Source organism: Melospiza georgiana, chromosome 2, assembly GCF_028018845.1.
Source record: "Melospiza georgiana isolate bMelGeo1 chromosome 2, bMelGeo1.pri, whole genome shotgun sequence".
Taxonomy (NCBI): Eukaryota; Metazoa; Chordata; class Aves; order Passeriformes; family Passerellidae; genus Melospiza; species Melospiza georgiana.
The window spans coordinates 120,686,290-120,702,952 of record NC_080431.1 but is presented as its reverse complement, the minus strand read 5'-3'; the positions used below and the strand labels follow the sequence as shown (position 1 = coordinate 120,702,952).

The window sequence follows — 16,663 nt, the reverse complement described above, 5'->3', positions numbered from 1 at the left end:
ACACAGCAGGGTGACCATCAAATGCTCCTCCAGCTGATACCCTTCCCAGCTCCCACTGGTTCCCATGCTGACCCTGGCCTTGTGCTCCGCAGGGACCCTCTTCACCACGCGGCAGGTGGAGTTCAACGCCAGCCAGCCCACCCTGGACCTGGTGGTGGAGGCCCGCGACCACGGCTCTCCCAGCCTCTCATCCTGGGCCACGGTGCAGCTCCAGGTTCTGGATGTGAACGACCACAGCCCCCGCTTCCAGGAGCTGTGCTACAACGCCAGCGTTCCCGAGGACCTGCGCCCAGGCACCACCGTGCTGATGCTGGAGGCGGGCGACGCCGACCTGTCCCGGGAGAACGCCGGCTTTGATTACACCATCGTCAGCGGCAACGGCGGCAACGCCTTCCAGGTGGAGAGCCGGGTGGCGCGGGCCGGGGGGCAGCTCCGCACACAGGGAGCCCTGGTGCTGGTGGAGCCCCTGGACTTCGAGGCCATCCCGGTGTACAACTTGACGGTGGCGGCCTCGGACCGGGGCGTGCCGCAGCGCAGCGCCACCGTGCCCGTGCTGATCACGGTGCAGGACGTCAATGACAACCCGCCCGTGTTCGGCCGGGCCGAGTACCGCGCGGCGGTGAGCGAGGCCGCGCTGCCCGGCACCGAGCTGCTGCGCGTGGCCGCCCACGACGCCGACTCGGGGCCGCGCGGCCGCGTGCGCTACACCATCAGCTCGGGGGACCAGCACAGGCTGTTCCAGCTGCACGAGAGCACGGGCGCCCTGAGCCTGGCGCGCCCGCTGGATCGGGAGGCCCAGGCGCTGCACACGCTGGTGGTGCGGGCCACGGACACGCCGGGCGGGCACTTTGCGCTGGTGCCCGTGGCCATTGAGGTGAAGGACATCAACGACAACAAGCCGTACTTCCCGGTGGAGGTGCTGAGTGCCAGCATCCGGGAGAACCTGCCGCCCGGCACGCTGGTGACCACGCTGCGCGCCGTGGACGCCGACAGCGGCGCCTTTGGGGAGCTGCGGTACGTGGTGCTGGAGCAGGTGCTGGGGGACCCCAGCACGGGGGACGGCCGGGACGCCTTTGCTGTCAATGGCAGCTCCGGGGAGCTGCGCTCCCGCCTCACCTTTGACTACGAGCGAGCCAAAGCCTTCCAGCTCCTGGTTCGGGCCACCGACGCCGGCAATGCCTCGGCCACTGTGACTGTGCGGGTGCTGGTGACGGGGGAAGATGAGTATGATCCCATCTTCCTGAGCCCCTCCTTCAACTTTGAGGTGCCTGAGGGTGCGCGCAAAGGGCAGAGCATCGGGCGGGTGCTGGCCACGGATGAGGACGAGGGGGTTGACGGTGTTGTGCTGTACACCCTGGCAAAGCCCTCACCGTACTTTGCCATCAACCAGACCACGGGCTCCATCTACCTGCGTGTGGACAGCCAGCCCCAAGCCGGGGCTGGGCGCACCAAGAGGGAGCCACGGGAGATGAGCCTGGAGGTGCAGGCCCGCAGCCCGCTGCCTGCTTCCCGTGTGGCCTCTGCGCAGGTCACCATCGACGTCACACACACCTCCTTTGGCCTGGCACCTGACCTCAACCTCCTGCTGGTGGCTGTGGCCGCCTCGCTGGGCGTTGTGGTGGTGCTGGCCGCCGTGGCCATCGTGCTGGCCCTGGTGCGCTCCCGGCAGCGCCGGGGCCACAAGAAGGCAGAGGCAGAGGGGGCGCTGGCCCGTGCGCAGAGCGGGTCCTTGCAGAAGCTGGGCCGTGAGGAGCCGGCGCTGCCCGGGGCCGAGCACATCTACCACCAGGCGCTGCCAGGGTACGGGACTGAGCCGGCGGGGCCCTACACGCGGGGCGGCTCCCTGGACCCCTCGCATTCCAGCGGCCGTGGCTCTGCCGAAGCCGCTGAGGATGACGAGATACGGATGATCAACGAGTACCCACGCGTGGCCAGCATCACAGCCTCCATGCAGGAGCACATCGCTGCCCGCGGCCCTGACTCTGGCATCCAGCAGGATGCTGACCAGCTCTCCGACATCTCGTGTGAGCCAGCTGCGTTGGAGAGCGCCCAGTGGTTCAAGAGCAAGAAGGGCTCTGGGCTGCTGCTGCCGGGGCCGCCGCTGCAGCTGTACCGCGAGGACGGGGGGGGCAGCGCCTTCCTGGGCGTCCGCTGCGGCCTCAGCGTCTCCTCGCAGCCCCAGGACTACGCCTTCCCCGAGGACGGCAAGCCCTCCGTGGAGGGCTCGCTCACCGCCATCGTGGCCAGCGACGAGGAGCTCCGCGGCAGCTACAACTGGGATTACCTGCTCAACTGGTGTCCCCAGTTCCAGCCGCTGGCCAGCGTCTTCACGGAGATCGCCCGCCTCAAGGATGAGAGCTCCCTGCGCAAGCCCTTCCCAGCCAAGCCCAAGGCAGAGCCCAAGCCCCGCATCGACCCCCCGCCCCTCATCACCTCAGTGGCCCATCCGGGTGCCAAGTCTGTGCCCCCCAAACCGCCGCCAGGCAGGACCTTCCCGCACCCGTCCTCGCTGCGCCGCTCGCCCATCAGCCACGAGGGCTCCATCTCGTCCTCCGCCATGTCGCCGAGCTTCTCCCCGTCGCTGTCCCCGCTGGCCGCCCGCTCCCCGGTGGTCTCGCCCTTCGGCATCTCGCAGGGGCCGTCCACCTCCACCATCAGTGCTGAGCACTCGCTGGAGCCCCCTGAGGAGGCCGAGCTCAGGATTTAGAGCTGGGCCCTGGACTCCTCTGCCCCAGCCCGCAGCCATGGGGCCAGAGTGGGGCCCAGCCCAGGGCTGCTAAAATGGGCGCCCATCCCGCTCCCAGTGCTGGGCCTGGCCTGGGCCCTGGGACTGCCGATGCCCTTGGGGGCCGTGGCCCCGTCCCTCCCCACAGCTTGGCAGAGCCTGTGCTGGCTGGTGCCCTATGGACTGCTGACCCCAGTGCTGGCACCCCGGGGTGATGGTCCGTGTGCTGCTTGGCCCGGGGTGATGGTCCATGTGGCTCAGATGGGTGCTGGGCACGATGGTGCTTCACGGTACTTGCTGCTCCGGGAGCTGAGGGGATGGAGGCCCAGACCCTGCCCTGCCCAGGGCCAGGCAGCAGCCTGGGTGCAGGAGGACCCTGAGCCTTCCCTTGCGGCCCTCGGAGCTCCCAGGGCAGGGGCGATGCCCCGTGGCCGGGGGTGATGTTCCGGGCAGGGGCGATGCCCTGGGGCACGGATGCTGCCTGTGGGAATGAGCCCGGCCCCTGCCCGGGAGGGGACACTCACCGGGCTGGCTGCAGCAGGAGGCAGCAGTGCCCACACCTTGCTGCCTGTCTGTGGCTGGGCAGGGACAGGAGAGCCCTTTGGCTACCCACTGCAGGTGACACATCCAGGGAATCTCCTGCCAGAACTTCAGGATGGTTCCTGTGGTCTGGCAGGGAGGCACCTGCCATGCTCAGCATGGGAATCCCATTCCTGGGAGCAGGTGCCTCTCTGGGCAAGGGTCCCAGGCAGGGGCAGTGCCCGGGCACAGGCAGCACAGTGGGGCCGGCAGAGCTGTGTGCAGCTGACAGGGCCAGCCCAGCCTCAGCAGCAGTGGGGATGGCTGCTGTGACCCTCGGCCCGGCAGGCAGCCGGCAGCTGCGGGGGCACAGGTGGGAGGTGACCCCAAAAAGCCACATCACCCAGCGTGTTCTCTGACAGCCACAGTGGGACGCTGGGCATCTGGCCTTCCCTGGGCCCTGTCGCATGACTGCCTCCCGGACAGTCTGGCCACGTGCAGAGCACGGTCAGGGTGCCAGAACGCCCTGCTGCTGGCCCAGCCCCTGCATGGGGCTGCCCTGCACCCCCGTCATGCATGCTGTGAGCCCGGCACGGGGCCCATCTCCTCCCAGCACGGCCACTCGCACACACGGGCAGTGTCACACCCGCAGCACACCCACCCACCCGCTCTCCCTGAGCCCGCTGCTCCCCGGAGCTGCTCCCTCGTCACAGCCCTCCCTGGGAGTGCCGCCCTGGGCTCTGTGATCCCTGCACGGCCATGGGTGCCCCACAGAGCCCTGAATGCCCAGTCTGCTCAGGCCTGTGTCTGGGGGTCGGGGGGACACCCCGTGCCTGAGCAGAGCTGGGGGAAGCTCCTTCCCATCCCACATTCCCCAGACTCAGCCCCAAAGGTGTTGTCACCGCAGCCAAATGCATCACTTCTGCCCGTCCCCCCTGTCCCAGGAAGAACCATCTGTGTCTGCAGCTCTGTGTGTCACAGTCAGCCTCTCATCCATCCCCGCTGTGCCATGGGGACCTGGCATGTGCTGCTGGTCCCAGGGGCTGTCCTGGGCACGGGGCGGTGACAGGGGACAGGCACCTGCAATAGTGGGCACCAAGGGAGCCCCACCAAGGGCCATGCCCACTCTGCTGGGGACCCACAGGGGCCCGGGGTGCCCTGGGAGGGGGAGACGGTTCTGCCTTGGCACAGGGACAGCCCACAGAGGCTCTTGGGGTGGGCACCCCATCCCCTCTGTGTCCTGCTCACAAGCGCTGTGGGGACACATTGTTCTCCCCAGCCCTGTAGGGACACTCTGGGGGTGTCCCGTGTCCCTCAGGACTGTGGGGGCACTCTAGGGCTACCCGGTGCCCCCCAGTCCCATGCTGGGTGCCCCCTGGCCCTGTGCTGCCCACGCAGCCCAGCTGCACTGCACATCTGGGGTGGGGACACAGATGGGTCACCCTGCACGCCACAGGAAGGGCCAGACACTCGCACCCTGCTTTGGGCTGGGGTCACTGAGCCCCAGTTATTTATTTTTACACATTGTACTACAATTGCTGTTTTTACTCGTTTGTACCTTTTGTATTGTGTCTCGTGGAGCTGCATGTGCCAGCGCTGCCCGCGGCCGCGCAGGGGCCGCTCGGCGCAGCCTGAACCCAAGTGCCAACGTCTCAAAAATGCCTTAATAAACCACACGTTTGTACAGACACCGCCCCATCCCTGCTGCCAGGCTCCTGCCAGGCTGGCAACGTGATCCATGGGGCTGATGGTGGGGGGATGCTGGATCTGCCCCACGCAGGGCTCACGGGGGGCTGGCCAGGCTCTGGTCCCACGTCCACGGCTGCATCCTGCTGAGTCCATTTCCTGACGGGTGAGTGGAGCTGCAGCAGGACCATGGCCCCGGGGCTGTCCAGCAGCCAGGCTGGGTGTGTTCCCATGCAGGCACACGTGGAAGGCATGGCTACACACGTGCACACGGCTGGTACCTCGTGCCACGGGCATCCCTATCCCATCCCGTACCCTGGCTCTGGTGGGGGCTGTGGGCAGGGCACGCAGGCCCCCAGGGCTGCAGCAGCCACACCTGGACATGTCATCTGCCCAGCAGGTACCTCACGTTCCTGGATCCCCACTGAGGACACCTGGGCACACAAATTCCCCAAGGCACGGCCCCATCACAGCCAGCACACGCAGACTGCCCTGGGGATCCCAGTGCTCCCAGCAGTCTGCCCAGCAGCTTTGGCTCTGCTTGTCCCTGTTGGGTGACACAGGCACGCACAGGGCTCTGTGCTGATCTCCTGATGCCACACGGGCCCCTCTCACCAAACAGTGTCCCCAACCCTGGGAAACAGAGCTGGACACCCAGGAGTGGCTGTGCAGCCGTCAGGTGTCGGATGTGGCCAGACCCAGCAGTGACCATCAACCACCTACATGTGATCAGCCACTTCCATCCTGCCTTCCCTGCTTTCCTTTTGTTGCTGTTGTTCCCCAAACCAACCTGTGTGCTCCCTGTCCTCAGCTCTGATTCCAGCACCCCACAGTGAATCCTGCAGAGCTCCAGCCTGTTCTGCACAGCCCCAGCCTGTTCTGTACATCTCCAGCCTGTTCCTGTTCTGCACAGCCCCAGCCTGTTCCTGTCCTGCACATCCCCAGCCTGTTCTGCACATCCCCAGCCTGTTCCTGTTCTGCACAGCCCCAGCCTGTTCTGCACATCCCCAGCCTGTCCTGTTCTGCAGAGCCCCAACCTGTTCTGCACATCCCCAGCCTGTTCTGCACATCCCCAGCCTGTTCCTGTTCTGCACAGCCCCAGCCTGTTCCTGTCCTGCACATCCCCAGCCTGTTCTGCACAGCCCCAGCCTGTTCCTGTTCTGCACAGCCCCAGCCTGTTCCTGTCCTGCACATCCCCAGCCTGTTCCTGTTCTGCACAGCCCCAGCCTGTTCCTGTTCTGCACAGCCCCAGCCTGTTCCTGTCCTGCACATCCCCAGCCTGTTCTGCACATCCCCAGCCTGTCCTGTTCTGCAGAGCCTGAGCCTGTTCTGCACATCCCCAGCCTGTTCTGCACATCCCCAGCCTGTTCCTGTTCTGTACAGCCCCAGCCTGTTCTCTACATCCCCAGCCTGTTCTGCACAGCCCCAGCCTGTTCCTGTTCTGTACATCCCCAGCCTGTCCTGCAGCCCCAGCCTGTTCTGCACATCCCCAGCCTGTTCTGCACATCCCGAGCCTGTCCTGCACATCCCCAGCCTGTCCTGCACAGCCCCAGCCTGTTCTGCAGCCCCCCAGCCCTGCTGGCAGCTCTGGGCCCAGGGGAGCCCTCCTGTCCCCCTCTCTGACAGGGATGAGCACAGGCCAGCACAGCCGGGGCCGGGGGCAAAGGGCCACCCTGTCCCTGACGGTGTCCCTGGGGCTCCCTCTGCTCCTCCATCCCCACCCGACCCCATCAGCACAGGGGTCTGGGGAGCGAGGCTGCAGCCAGGGGTCTCCGAGGCCCCCTGACCTCCAGCACCGGGCCAGCAGCAGCAGATGCTCCCTAACACGATTAGCTCTGCCCGGCCACCTTAATCCCGGCTGTCCAGACAGAGCCAGACAGCATCCCCTGCAAATCCCATCCCACTTAGAGCCCATCCCCAAACTGCACATGGGGCACGCAGTCGTGGGCAGCTGGGACCCCTCTGTCTGTGGGCAGGGGGACACCGGGGCTGTCAGGGCAGGGCAGCACAGGCGAGCAGGAGCAGACGCCTCCGGCACTGCTCCAGCGCGGGGGATTGGCAGCCACGGCCGGGCAGGTGGTTTTCCCATCGCCTGTCTCTTCCTGGCCCGGACCCCGCTCTGCAGACGCAGGAAAGCAGCTGGGAACGGCTGGAGCCGTGGGATGTGCCGTGTGACTGGGCTTGTCACCGAAACTGCAGGAAAACCAAAAAACTCCCAACAACGTTTTTACTGTTAGAGAATCAAGGCATTACTGTATCCTGGCCAGGATTTTGTTCTGGCCAGGATGTGCAACAGAAATCGTTTCATCCACATATGTCCTGGGTTGTGCAGAGAAAATCATTCCATGACACATGAATTTTACTAAATTTTCCACATATTTCGTACAGTTAAAACACACAGAAATCCATTGGTTCATTGGTCCCAAGTTTCGAAGTTCTTAGCGTTTGGTTTCCTGTTCGAGGGTGGTGTCTGGAGTTGATGTTCGTTAATGGTTATTATCGTTTGTGTATCTCCTGCGCTGCTGCGAGCAGCCGCTCCTGCACGGGACCCCCGCCCCGAGCGGGACCCCCGGCCTCACACGGGGCTCTCCTGCCGCCGCAGAGCCCGGGACCATCAGCCCCGCAGGGAGTCCTGCCCCGGTGGCAGCCCGGGAGCCCGACACGGGCCCTCGCCGAGCCCCCGGTCCGAGCCATCCCTCCAGGAAATGTCCGCTCCGCATCCCGCCGGGAGACGGGCGGGAACAGGGGCCGGCCGGGGCCGTGTGTGAGCCGCCTCTCGGGGCGGCCGGCCAGCAGCGAGCGCCCCCCGGAGCCGGGCCCGCCCCGCCGCCCCGAGGCCCCGCCGGTGCCGGTGCCGTGCCCAGTCCCGCCGGTGCCGGTGCCGTGCCCGGTCCCGCCCCGGTGCTGGTGCCGTGCCCACTCCCCCCCCGCCCGGTGCCGTGCACAGTCCCGCCGGTGCCGGTGCCGGTGCCGTGCCCAGTCCCTCCCCCCCGGTGCCGGTGCCGTGCCCAGTCCCGCCGGTGCCGGTGCCAGTTCCGTGCCCAGTCCCTCCCCGCCGGTGCCGGCGCGCCGCTCCGCCCGTCACGTGAGGGCGGTCACGTGGCGCTGTTTTGGTGTCCCCACGTGGCGGGAGTCACGCGCCCGCACACGCACGTGACCGGCGGCAGGGCGGCATGGCGCGGGGGTAACGGGCACGGGGCACGGGACGGGGGGCACCGAGCGGGGGGACACCCCGGCAGGGCGGCATGGCGCGGGGGTAACGGGCACCGAGCGGGGCACCCCGGCACGGGAACACCGGGACACCCCTCGGTGGCATGGGCGCTACCGGGGCGAGGGCGCCTTGCGGCCCCGGCGATGGGCACCGCAGGGGTCCGGCGGGGCTCCCGGGTGACGGAGGCTCAGGGTGTCCATGGGGCTCCCGGGTGGCGGTGGGGACGGGCCCGGCGGTCAGGCGGGGTTCCCCGGTGTGAGGGCCCGGGGGTCAGGCGGGGTTCCCCGGTGTGAGGGCCCGGGGGTCAGGCGGGGTTCCCCGGTGTGAGGGCCCGGGGGTCAGGCGGGGTTCCCCGGTGTGAGGGCTCGTGGGTCGGGCGGGGTTCCTCGGTGGGGATGGGCCCGGGGTCGGGCGGGGTTCCCCGGTGTGAGGGCTCGTGGGTCGGGCGGGGTTCCCCGGTATGAGGACCCGGGGGTCGGGCGGGGTTCCCCGGTTTGAGGGCCCGGGGTCGGGCGGGGTTCCCCGGTGTGAGGGCTCGTGGGTCGGGCGGGGTTCCCCGGTGTGAGGGCCCGGGGTCGGGCGGGGTTCCCGGTGGGAATGGGCCCGGGGGTCGGGCGGGGTTCCCCGGTGCTGGGGCTCGCCGGTCAGGCGGGGTTCCCCGGTGTGAGGGCTCGTGGGTCGGGCGGGGTTCCCCGGTGTGAGGGCCCGGCGGTCAGGCGGGTTCCCCGGTTTGAGGGCCCGGGGTCGGGCGGGGTTCCCCGGTGTGAGGGCTCGTGGGTCGGGCGGGGTTCCCGGTGGGAATGGGCCCGGCAGTCGGGCGGGGTTCCCCGGTGTGAGGGCCCGGGGTCAGGCGGGGTTCCCGGTCACAGGGTCAGACAGGCTCCCTCCCCGGTGCTGGGACCCGGGAGCTCCGGCGGCGCTCCCCAGGCCCAGGCTAAGGCACGGCCAGAGGGGCTCCGGGCCCGGTCCGCGGTGGGTCCCGGTTCCCCCGGGCTGTGCCGGTCCCGTGCTCCCCCGAGCCCGTTGCAGGTGTTGGGGGGTCCCCGCCGTGCTGGCGCTGTGTGCGGCCGCCTGGAGCTGCGCGCCGGGGCTGGCGCTGGAGCTGGAGCGGGATCAGCCGTTCCGGTAGGTGCGGGGCCGGGCCGGGCCGGGTGCCGGTGCCGGTGCTGCCCCGCTGACCATGCCTCCGCAGCGTGCCCCCCGGCTGGGCCCACGCCGGCCGCGTGGATCCCGGGCAGCCGGTGCAGCTGACCTTCGCCCTGCGGCAGCGCGGCACCGCCCGCCTCGCCCGCCTGGTCCAGGCCGTGTCCGACCCCCGGTCCCCGCGATACGGTAACGGCCCCGTCCCTGAGGCCCTGGAACCCGGGGCCCGTGAGGGGATCTGACCCCTGTGTGCCCCCCAGGGCAGTACCTGTCCCTGGAGCAGCTCAGGGACTTGGTCCAGCCTTCCCCAGCCACGCTGATGACAGTTCTGAAGTGGCTGCAGGGCCATGGTGTAGAGGATTGCTGGAGTGTCACCACCCTTGACTTTCTGGAGTGTTACCTGCCTGCAAGGTGAGCTCCAAGGGCTGGAACCTGCTCTGCTGGCCCTGTGGTGCCTGTCCCTGTGTCTCACTACTGTCCCATCCTGTGCTGGCTGTTCCTGTGTCCCAGTGCAGCCCCAGTCCCTGGTGGCTGTCCCTCTCTCCCGGCCCTGTCCCGTGGTGGCTGTTCCTGTGTCCCAGTGCAGTTCCACTCCGTGGTGGCTGTCCCTCTCTCCCAGCGCTGTCCCTGTGTTGCAGCACGGCCGAGCGCCTGCTCCCCGGGGCCGAGTTCCACCGCTACGTGCAGGGCCAGCAGAGCCTGGTGCGGTCCCCGCTGCCCTACACGGTCCCTGCAGAGCTCGCTGAGCACCTGGACTTTGGTAGGTCCCCCCTGGGGGAGGTGAGGCTGCGGAGCCTCCTGCAGAGCCCTGCTCTGTGGCATCCAGTGAAAGGTGCAGGGCATGCCAGGCTGGGGCTGGCTCAGCCGTGGAAGGCTGCAGAGGCTCTTCCCTGGGCCAGGGCTGCAGGGCTGGGCAATGCAAGCCCTGCTGCTGGCCTGCCCATGCAGTAATGGGGCGGTGATGGAGAGCCCAGGGCTGTGTCCTGCCTTGCCGGGGCTCTGTGCCCTGACAGCCTCTCCTGTCCTGCTGTGCTCTGCTGCAGTGGGTGGGCTGCACCGGTTCCCCACGGAGCGCAAGGCGGTCAGCAGGGCCAGGAAGGAGCCACAGCTGGCACCACAGCTGGCACGAGCGTCGTTCCACCTGGGCGTGACACCGGCCGTCCTGCGCCAGCGATACAACATGACAGGAGGGGACGTGGGGCTCCTGCCCAACAACAGCCAGGCCTGTGCACAGGTAACCCCTGCCCGCTCTGTGTGCCAAGGCTGTCCCAGGGATTGGTGCTGGTCCTCCGGGGGTTGTGGCACAGCTGGGCGTCCCAGGGGTGGCTGCTGGTCCAGGGGTCGTGGCACAGCTGGGCGTCCCTTGGTGGCTGCTGTACAGAGCCGTGCTGGGCGATTTCCTGTGCCAGGATCACGGTGTTACCTTGTTTTTTCGAGAGGAGGCAGCCTGTCCCTCTGTGTCCCGCAGTTCCTCGAGCAGTACTTCCACCAGGCTGACCTGGCCGAGTTCATGCAGCTCTTTGGCAGCGGCTTTGCCCACCGCACGCAGGTGGACCGGGTGGTGGGGCGCCAGGGCCGTGGCAAAGCCGGGCTGGAGGCCAGCCTGGATGTGGAGTACATCATGAGCACGGGGGCCAACGTCTCCACCTGGGTCTTCAGCAATCCAGGTACTGGGGAACAGCCCGAGGGGCAGGGGGCACCCAGAGGGAGGAGGGGAGTGCCCGCAGCACAGGAGGGAACACTTGGAGGTGTAAGGGAGGGGGCTGGAACGGGAGAGGGGAGTGCTCAGAGGGGTGAGGGCAGAGCTGCAGGGCTGTGCAGCAGCTGGCTGCAGGACAGCCCCAGGTGAGGGCAGAGCTGCAGGGCTGTGCAGCAGCTGGCTGCAGGACAGCCCCAGGTGAGGGCAGAGCTGCAGGGCTGTGCAGCAGCTGGCTGCAGGACAGCCCCAGGTGCTCCCCAAGCTGCTCTGAGTGCTCCCTGTGTGCTCCCCAAGTCAGAGCTGGCCCCGCACTCCCAGCTCCTGGGGATGTCACTCCTGCTGTGTGCAGTGACTGTGAACTGTGTGAACCTTCAACGCCCAGGGTATCCTGGAGCAGGGATTTCATTGCTGGCACCACACGGAGCAGCTGCCCTGCTCAGATCCCATGAAGGAGGGCACAGCCCTCCTCCCCTGGGGATTTCCAGCTCTGCTGCAGCTCAGCTCCCACCCACGAGTCTCCCAGGGCAGCAGATGAGGGAGAGTGAGGGAATCGGGGAAAACAAATTGCCAAACAGCTTGCACAAACACAAACACGGCATGGTGCTAGGGGCAGTGTCCCAGATTGGGAGCTGGCTGGGCCGGTGAGTGCCACAGGACAGTGGCCCTGATGGTGACAGTGGCAACAGGGTGCTGCCCTTCCCTCCACCCTGACACAGTTGCAGGCGTGGGAAGGTGCAGGTGCCCTGGTGTGGGTGACTGAGAGTCAGCGGGGGTGGCTGGGGCTCTGCCCCCCTCCCAGGGGCGAGGCTGGAGGGCAGGGAGGCACCGGGCGGGTGCAATGTGTGCAGGTGGCACATGCACCACTCTGCTGGGACCTTTGCCACAGGAGGAGCCGAGGCCCTGCTGGGTCCACAGGTGCCCCGTGGCTGCAGCCCTGGGCAGAGTCTTGGAGAGGGGCGTGAGTGCAGCCCCCTGTCCTGGGCTAACGATGGCCCTCTTGCCAAGCCCATGGGCTGAGCTGGAGCTCAGTGCCAATGTCAGGAGCCCCAGGATGAGCTCACGGAGCTCCAGGGTGTGCTGCGGCTCTGTGGCCCACAGGAAGGAGCACTTGGGGCTGCCCTGCCCTGTAGGAAGGTGCTGGTGCTGCTGAGACAGGGCTCCTCTCTGTCCCCCGTCCCTGATGTCAGGGGAGCCATCCTCGTGTCCCTTGCCCCATGTCCTTGCAGGGCGCCACGAGAGCCAGGAGCCCTTCTTGGCCTGGCTGGTGCTGCTCAGCAACATGTCCTCGGTGCCCTGGGTGCACTCGGTGAGCTACGGGGACGACGAGGACAGCCTGTCCTACGCCTACATGGAGCGCGTCAACACCGAGCTCATGAAGGCGGCGGCGCGCGGCCTCACCATCCTCTTCGCCTCAGGTGGGGCTGGGGCGGGGCTGGGGCGGGGCTGGGGTGGGGCTGCCCGGTGCCAGGGGGTCCCCTGTCACCTGTTCTGTGCCGGCAGGTGACGACGGTGCTGGCTGCCGGCGGGAGCACAGCGGGAACCACACGTTCCGGCCCAGCTTCCCGGCCTCCAGGTGGGTGCCAGGGGTCAGTGCAGGCCCCGGACCCACAGGGACATGGCCAGCCCCAGCCCCACAGGAGACAGCCGGCCCCAGCCCCACGGGGGCACAGCCAGGCCCGGACCCACAGGGACATGGCCAGCCCCAGCCCCACAGGAGCACAGCCGGCCCCAGCCCCACGGGGCACAGCGAGCCCCAGCCCCACGGGGGCACAGCCAGCCCCAGCCCCACAGGGACATGGCTAGCCCCAGCCCCACGGGGTACAGCCAGCTCCAGCCCCACGGGGCACAGCCAGCCCCAGCCCCACGGGGCACAGCCAGCTCCAGCCCCACGGGGGCACAGCCAGCCCCAGCCCCATGGGGTCTGAGCCCTCCAAGATCACCTGGGGTCCTCACCAACTTCTTACAGACCCCAGAGGTGCAGCCTGTGCAGCTCCAGGGGCTGGTTGGGTTTGTGGGGCGAGGTTTTGGTACCAGAGGGGGCTCTTGGTGGCTGCCGAGGCCCAGGCAGCCGTGTGCCCACCTGCAGTGTCCCCGTCTCCCCAGCCCCTACGTCACCACGGTGGGTGGCACGTCCTTCAAGAACCCCTTCCTGGTGACAGAGGAGGTGACGGATTACATCAGCGGGGGCGGCTTCAGCAACGTCTTCCCCATGCCTGAGTACCAGGTAGGGACCCCTGTGCTGCCAGCCCGGGGCCGCAGGGGTAGGGCTGGGGGGACAGGGCGCAGTGGGCACAGTGGGCACAGTGGGCAGTGGAGGTGCCCACAGGCCGTGCCGTCCCCAGGCCGCTGCTGTCGGGCGTTTCCTGCGCTCAGCCTCCAAGCTGCCCCCCAGCTCCTACTACAACAGCAGCGGCCGTGCCTACCCCGACCTGGCCGCGCTCTCCGACAACTACTGGGTGGTGACAAACCGCATCCCGCTGCCCTGGGTCTCGGGCACCTCGGTAAGGAGCTCATGCCCGCTGCACGGGGTCTGGGGCACCTCGGTAAGGAGCTCATGCCCGCTGCCCTGGGTCTCGGGCACCTCGGTAAGGAGCCCGTCCCCGCTGCCCTCGGCGTGGCAGGCCTGGGCTGAGGGGGGTTGTGCCCACGCAGGCGTCCACGCCGGTGGTGGCAGGCATGGTGGCACTGATCAACGACCGGCGCCTGCAGCGGGGGCTGCCGCCCCTCGGCTTCCTCAACCCGGCGCTCTACCAGCTGCAGAAACAAGGGCTCGGTGATGCCTTCTACGATGTGAGTGGGGCAGGGAGGGGCTCTGCTGGGGGCTGACTTGGGTGTCCTGACGTGTGGGGCTGAGGCCTGGGGCAGGCCTGTCCGTGGGGCTGGGAAGGCCATGTTTGCTCCAGGGGCTGTCCTGGGGCTCCTGCTCCCAGAGCTGTGCCTGGGGCAGGACAGAGTCCCCATGGCCTTCCCATGGGAGGGGTGTCCTGGTGTTCCCCTTGTCCTTCCCATGGGAGGGGTGTCCATGGGCTCCCGTGAGCTTTGTGGGTCAGGTCCCCTCGTGTGGCAGGGGCTGCAGAGGTGCCAGGGTGCAGCTGAGCGTGCTGTTCCACATTGCCCGTGTCCCGAGGGGACCCTGTGCCATGGGGGATGTTGTGCGGGTCCCCGTGTCAGATGTCTGGGGCCCCTGTCCCTGGGATTCCCGTCTCAGGGATGGCAGGGCCAGCTGTCCCTGGTTCCCGAGTACTGCAGGCAGGGTCCCTGTGCCCATGGTACAGCTGTCCCAGGGCTGTGTGGGGCTCCTGTGCTCCGGAGGTCTCTGTCCCGAGACTCGGAGCCCCCGCACTGAGGCTGTCCCCGCAGGTGATCCAGGGCTGCCACCTGTCCTGCCTGGACGGCACCGTGCAGGGCCAGGGCTTCTGCGCCACCCCCGCCTGGGACCCGGTCACCGGCTGGGGCACCCCCAACTTCCCGCGCCTGCTGCGGGCGCTGGGGCCGCGCTGAGCAGGGCGCGGTGGCCGGACAGCGGCACCGGACAGCGGAACCGGACAGCGGAACCGACCCCCACCGGACGGCGAAGGCCGCGGAACCGGGGGCGGGGCGGGGCAATAAACACGCAAGCCCCGCCCACCGCCTCTGTTTGTGTCCGCGCCGCCGCCAGGGGGCGTGTGGGGGCGTGAGCGTCGGAGGGCGGGACCAATGGGGGCGGGGCGGGACCCGGCAGAGCCAATGGGCTGGTGGGAAGGGCGGGGCGGAGGAGCCGCGGGGCCAATCGAGCGGGTGGGCGCGCGCAGGCGCGGAGCGGAGGCTGGTGCCGGGACCATGAGCGGCAGCGCCGATCCCGACCCCGCGCCCGCCGCCCCGGCGGCCCCGCCAGGCCCCGCCGAGGGCAGCAAGCCCAGCCCGGCCGCCGTGGGCAGCGCCGGGCCCGGGGCGGCGCCGGCTGCGGGGGGCGGCGCGGCGCGGGCCTCCGAGGGCTGTGCGGCCGGCGCGAGGGGGCCCGGTGAGTCGCGGTGGGGCCGGCGGGGGATGGGCCCCGGGCGCGGGAGCCCCGCGGGCCGCCCCGAGCCGCTCTGGCCGGGGAGCGGCGTCCGGTGGCGCGGGTGTCCGGGTGGCGCTGAGCGTGCTGTGCCGGTGGTGCTCCCGGCGCTGACCGTGCTGTCCCGCAGTGCCGGTGCCGGCGGTACTCCCGCTGCTGACCGTGCTGTCCCGCAGTGCCGGTGCCAGCGGGGCTCCCGGCGCTGACCGTGCTGTCCCGCAGTGCCGGTGTCCGCGGCCGTGGCCGCCCCCCCGGACGGGGCCATGTCCAACGGCGTGTACGTGCCGCCCGCGGCCAACGGCGACGTGAAGCCCGTGGTGTCCACCACGCCGCTCGTGGACTTCCTCATGCAACTGGAGGACTACACGCCCACGGTACCGACACAGGGCGGCTCCTGGGGGACGGGACACGGGGCTGGTGCCGGGACACGGGGCGGCTCCCGTGCCGCGGGATACAGGATGTGGAAGCGCTCCCGCGGCGCCCTGGAGCTGTTCCAACTCTTCCCTCCGCAGATCCCGGACGCCGTCACGGGGTATTACCTGAACCGGGCGGGGTTTGAGGCCTCGGACCCCCGCATGTGAGTGGCCGCCGGGCGGGGGGGTCCCGGAGCCCCGCGGGGGTTCACCCTCCGGCAGAGGGGCCCGCGGGTCCCGGCCGCCCCGCCGACACCGGCCCTGTCCCGCAGAATCCGCCTGATCTCGCTGGCCGCACAGAAGTTCATCTCGGACATCGCCAACGACGCGCTGCAGCACTGCAAGATGAAGGGCACGGCCTCGGGCAGCTCCCGCAGCAAGAGCAAGGTGAGGGCACCGAGGCAGGCAGGGAGCCCTCCTGGCACGGGGCTGAGCCTGCAGCCCCCCAGGGTGGGGACACGAGGGGGGCACACGGAGCTTGTGGGCACACGTTGGTGCCCCCCACCCCAGCAGTGGCTGCAGCTCTGGGTTTGGGGAGGAGCTGGAGCGAGGGGTCCCGGGACCCTCCCAGTGCCATGTCTGGGGTGCAGGGGCTCTGCAAGGCCAATGGGATTGGGTGCTGGGTGTCTGGGGACGCCTGAGGGCACAGGATAACAGGACACGGGGAGCTGGGAACGCCTCAGTGCTGCCCAGCAGCTCCTCTGGGAGGGGGACATGCCTGTCCACGTGCCCTGGGGGTGCCACAGCCCCGGCTGTCCCTGCTGTGACCCCTGCCCCGTGTCCCCAGGACAAGAAGTACACGCTGACCATGGAGGACCTGACGCCGGCGCTGGCCGAGTACGGCATCAACGTGAAGAAGCCACACTACTTCACGTAGAGCTCGGGGAGGGTGCAGGGGTCGTGTCGGTGCCATTAAACACCTCGCAGGGTTTGGAGGGAAGGCAGCCTTGCTCCTGTGCCTGCGCCCACCAGTGCTGGCCCTGCTCCTCTACGTGCTCACCCCCCTCAGCCCGTCTCAGGGGGCTCCGAGCTCCTGGCAGTGCTGGAGCAGAGTGGGCTGAGGGGACAGGAGCTGGCCAGCACTCCTCCTCCTTCCCTGAACTGCCCCTTGCCTCCCAAGGGAATGCCCTGGGGGCTGCACTGCAAATGGAGCCAGGGACAGGACCTGAGCCCACCCCTCCTGCAGCAGGCAGCTCCCGAGGGGCCCTGTGCCCATCCACCCTTCCTGTGC

At 68.9% G+C, this 16,663-nt stretch overlaps 3 protein-coding genes across 4 annotated transcripts in view; all 3 read left to right on the top strand.

Moving 5' to 3' along the window:
• Positions 1–4,907, top strand: part of DCHS1 (dachsous cadherin-related 1) — a 45,001-nt gene extending 40,094 nt beyond the window's left edge. Inside the window, exon 21 of the mRNA XM_058043320.1 lies at positions 93–4,907. Within this exon, the coding sequence (XP_057899303.1) occupies positions 93–2,707 (2,615 nt within the window). The 3' untranslated portion in view covers positions 2,708–4,907. The remainder of the gene's footprint in view (positions 1–92) is intronic.
• Positions 4,908–8,072: 3,165 nt separating this feature from the next.
• On the top strand, positions 8,073–14,587 carry TPP1 (tripeptidyl peptidase 1). 2 transcript variants are annotated; one of them, XM_058018987.1, is made up of 13 exons: positions 8,073–8,114; positions 9,171–9,266; positions 9,334–9,473; positions 9,545–9,695; positions 9,923–10,044; positions 10,328–10,518; positions 10,753–10,951; positions 12,210–12,398; positions 12,484–12,556; positions 13,087–13,207; positions 13,326–13,484; positions 13,636–13,773; positions 14,344–14,587. In XM_058018987.1, exons 1-13 carry the CDS (start codon positions 8,104–8,106, stop codon positions 14,482–14,484), a joined length of 1,731 nt encoding a protein of 576 aa, XP_057874970.1. In that variant the 5' UTR covers positions 8,073–8,103; the 3' UTR covers positions 14,485–14,587. The 2 variants fall into 2 exon arrangements, with proteins under 2 accessions (XP_057874970.1, XP_057874969.1); XM_058018986.1 differs by lacking the exon at positions 8,073–8,114 and adding an exon at positions 8,170–8,186.
• Positions 14,588–14,802: 215 nt separating this feature from the next.
• Positions 14,803–16,372, top strand: TAF10 (TATA-box binding protein associated factor 10). Its single transcript, XM_058018988.1, has 5 exons — positions 14,803–14,983; positions 15,242–15,393; positions 15,532–15,596; positions 15,705–15,819; positions 16,220–16,372. Exons 1-5 carry the CDS (start codon positions 14,803–14,805, stop codon positions 16,307–16,309), a joined length of 603 nt encoding a protein of 200 aa, XP_057874971.1. The 3' UTR covers positions 16,310–16,372.
• Positions 16,373–16,663: the final 291 nt, after the last annotated feature.

Coding starts and splice junctions, on each gene's coding strand:
- TPP1 (XM_058018987.1), top strand. Junction 10,045..10,327: donor CGCTGAGCACCTGGACTTTG/GTAGGTCCCCCC, acceptor GCTCTGCTGCAG/TGGGTGGGCTGCACCGGTTC. Junction 13,774..14,343: donor TCGGTGATGCCTTCTACGAT/GTGAGTGGGGCA, acceptor CTGTCCCCGCAG/GTGATCCAGGGCTGCCACCT.
- TAF10 (XM_058018988.1), top strand. CDS start 14,803: ATGAGCGGCAGCGCCGATCCCGACCCCGCGCCCGCCGCCCCGGCGGCC. Junction 14,984..15,241: donor GGCCGGCGCGAGGGGGCCCG/GTGAGTCGCGGT, acceptor GCTGTCCCGCAG/TGCCGGTGTCCGCGGCCGTG. Junction 15,597..15,704: donor GAGGCCTCGGACCCCCGCAT/GTGAGTGGCCGC, acceptor CCTGTCCCGCAG/AATCCGCCTGATCTCGCTGG.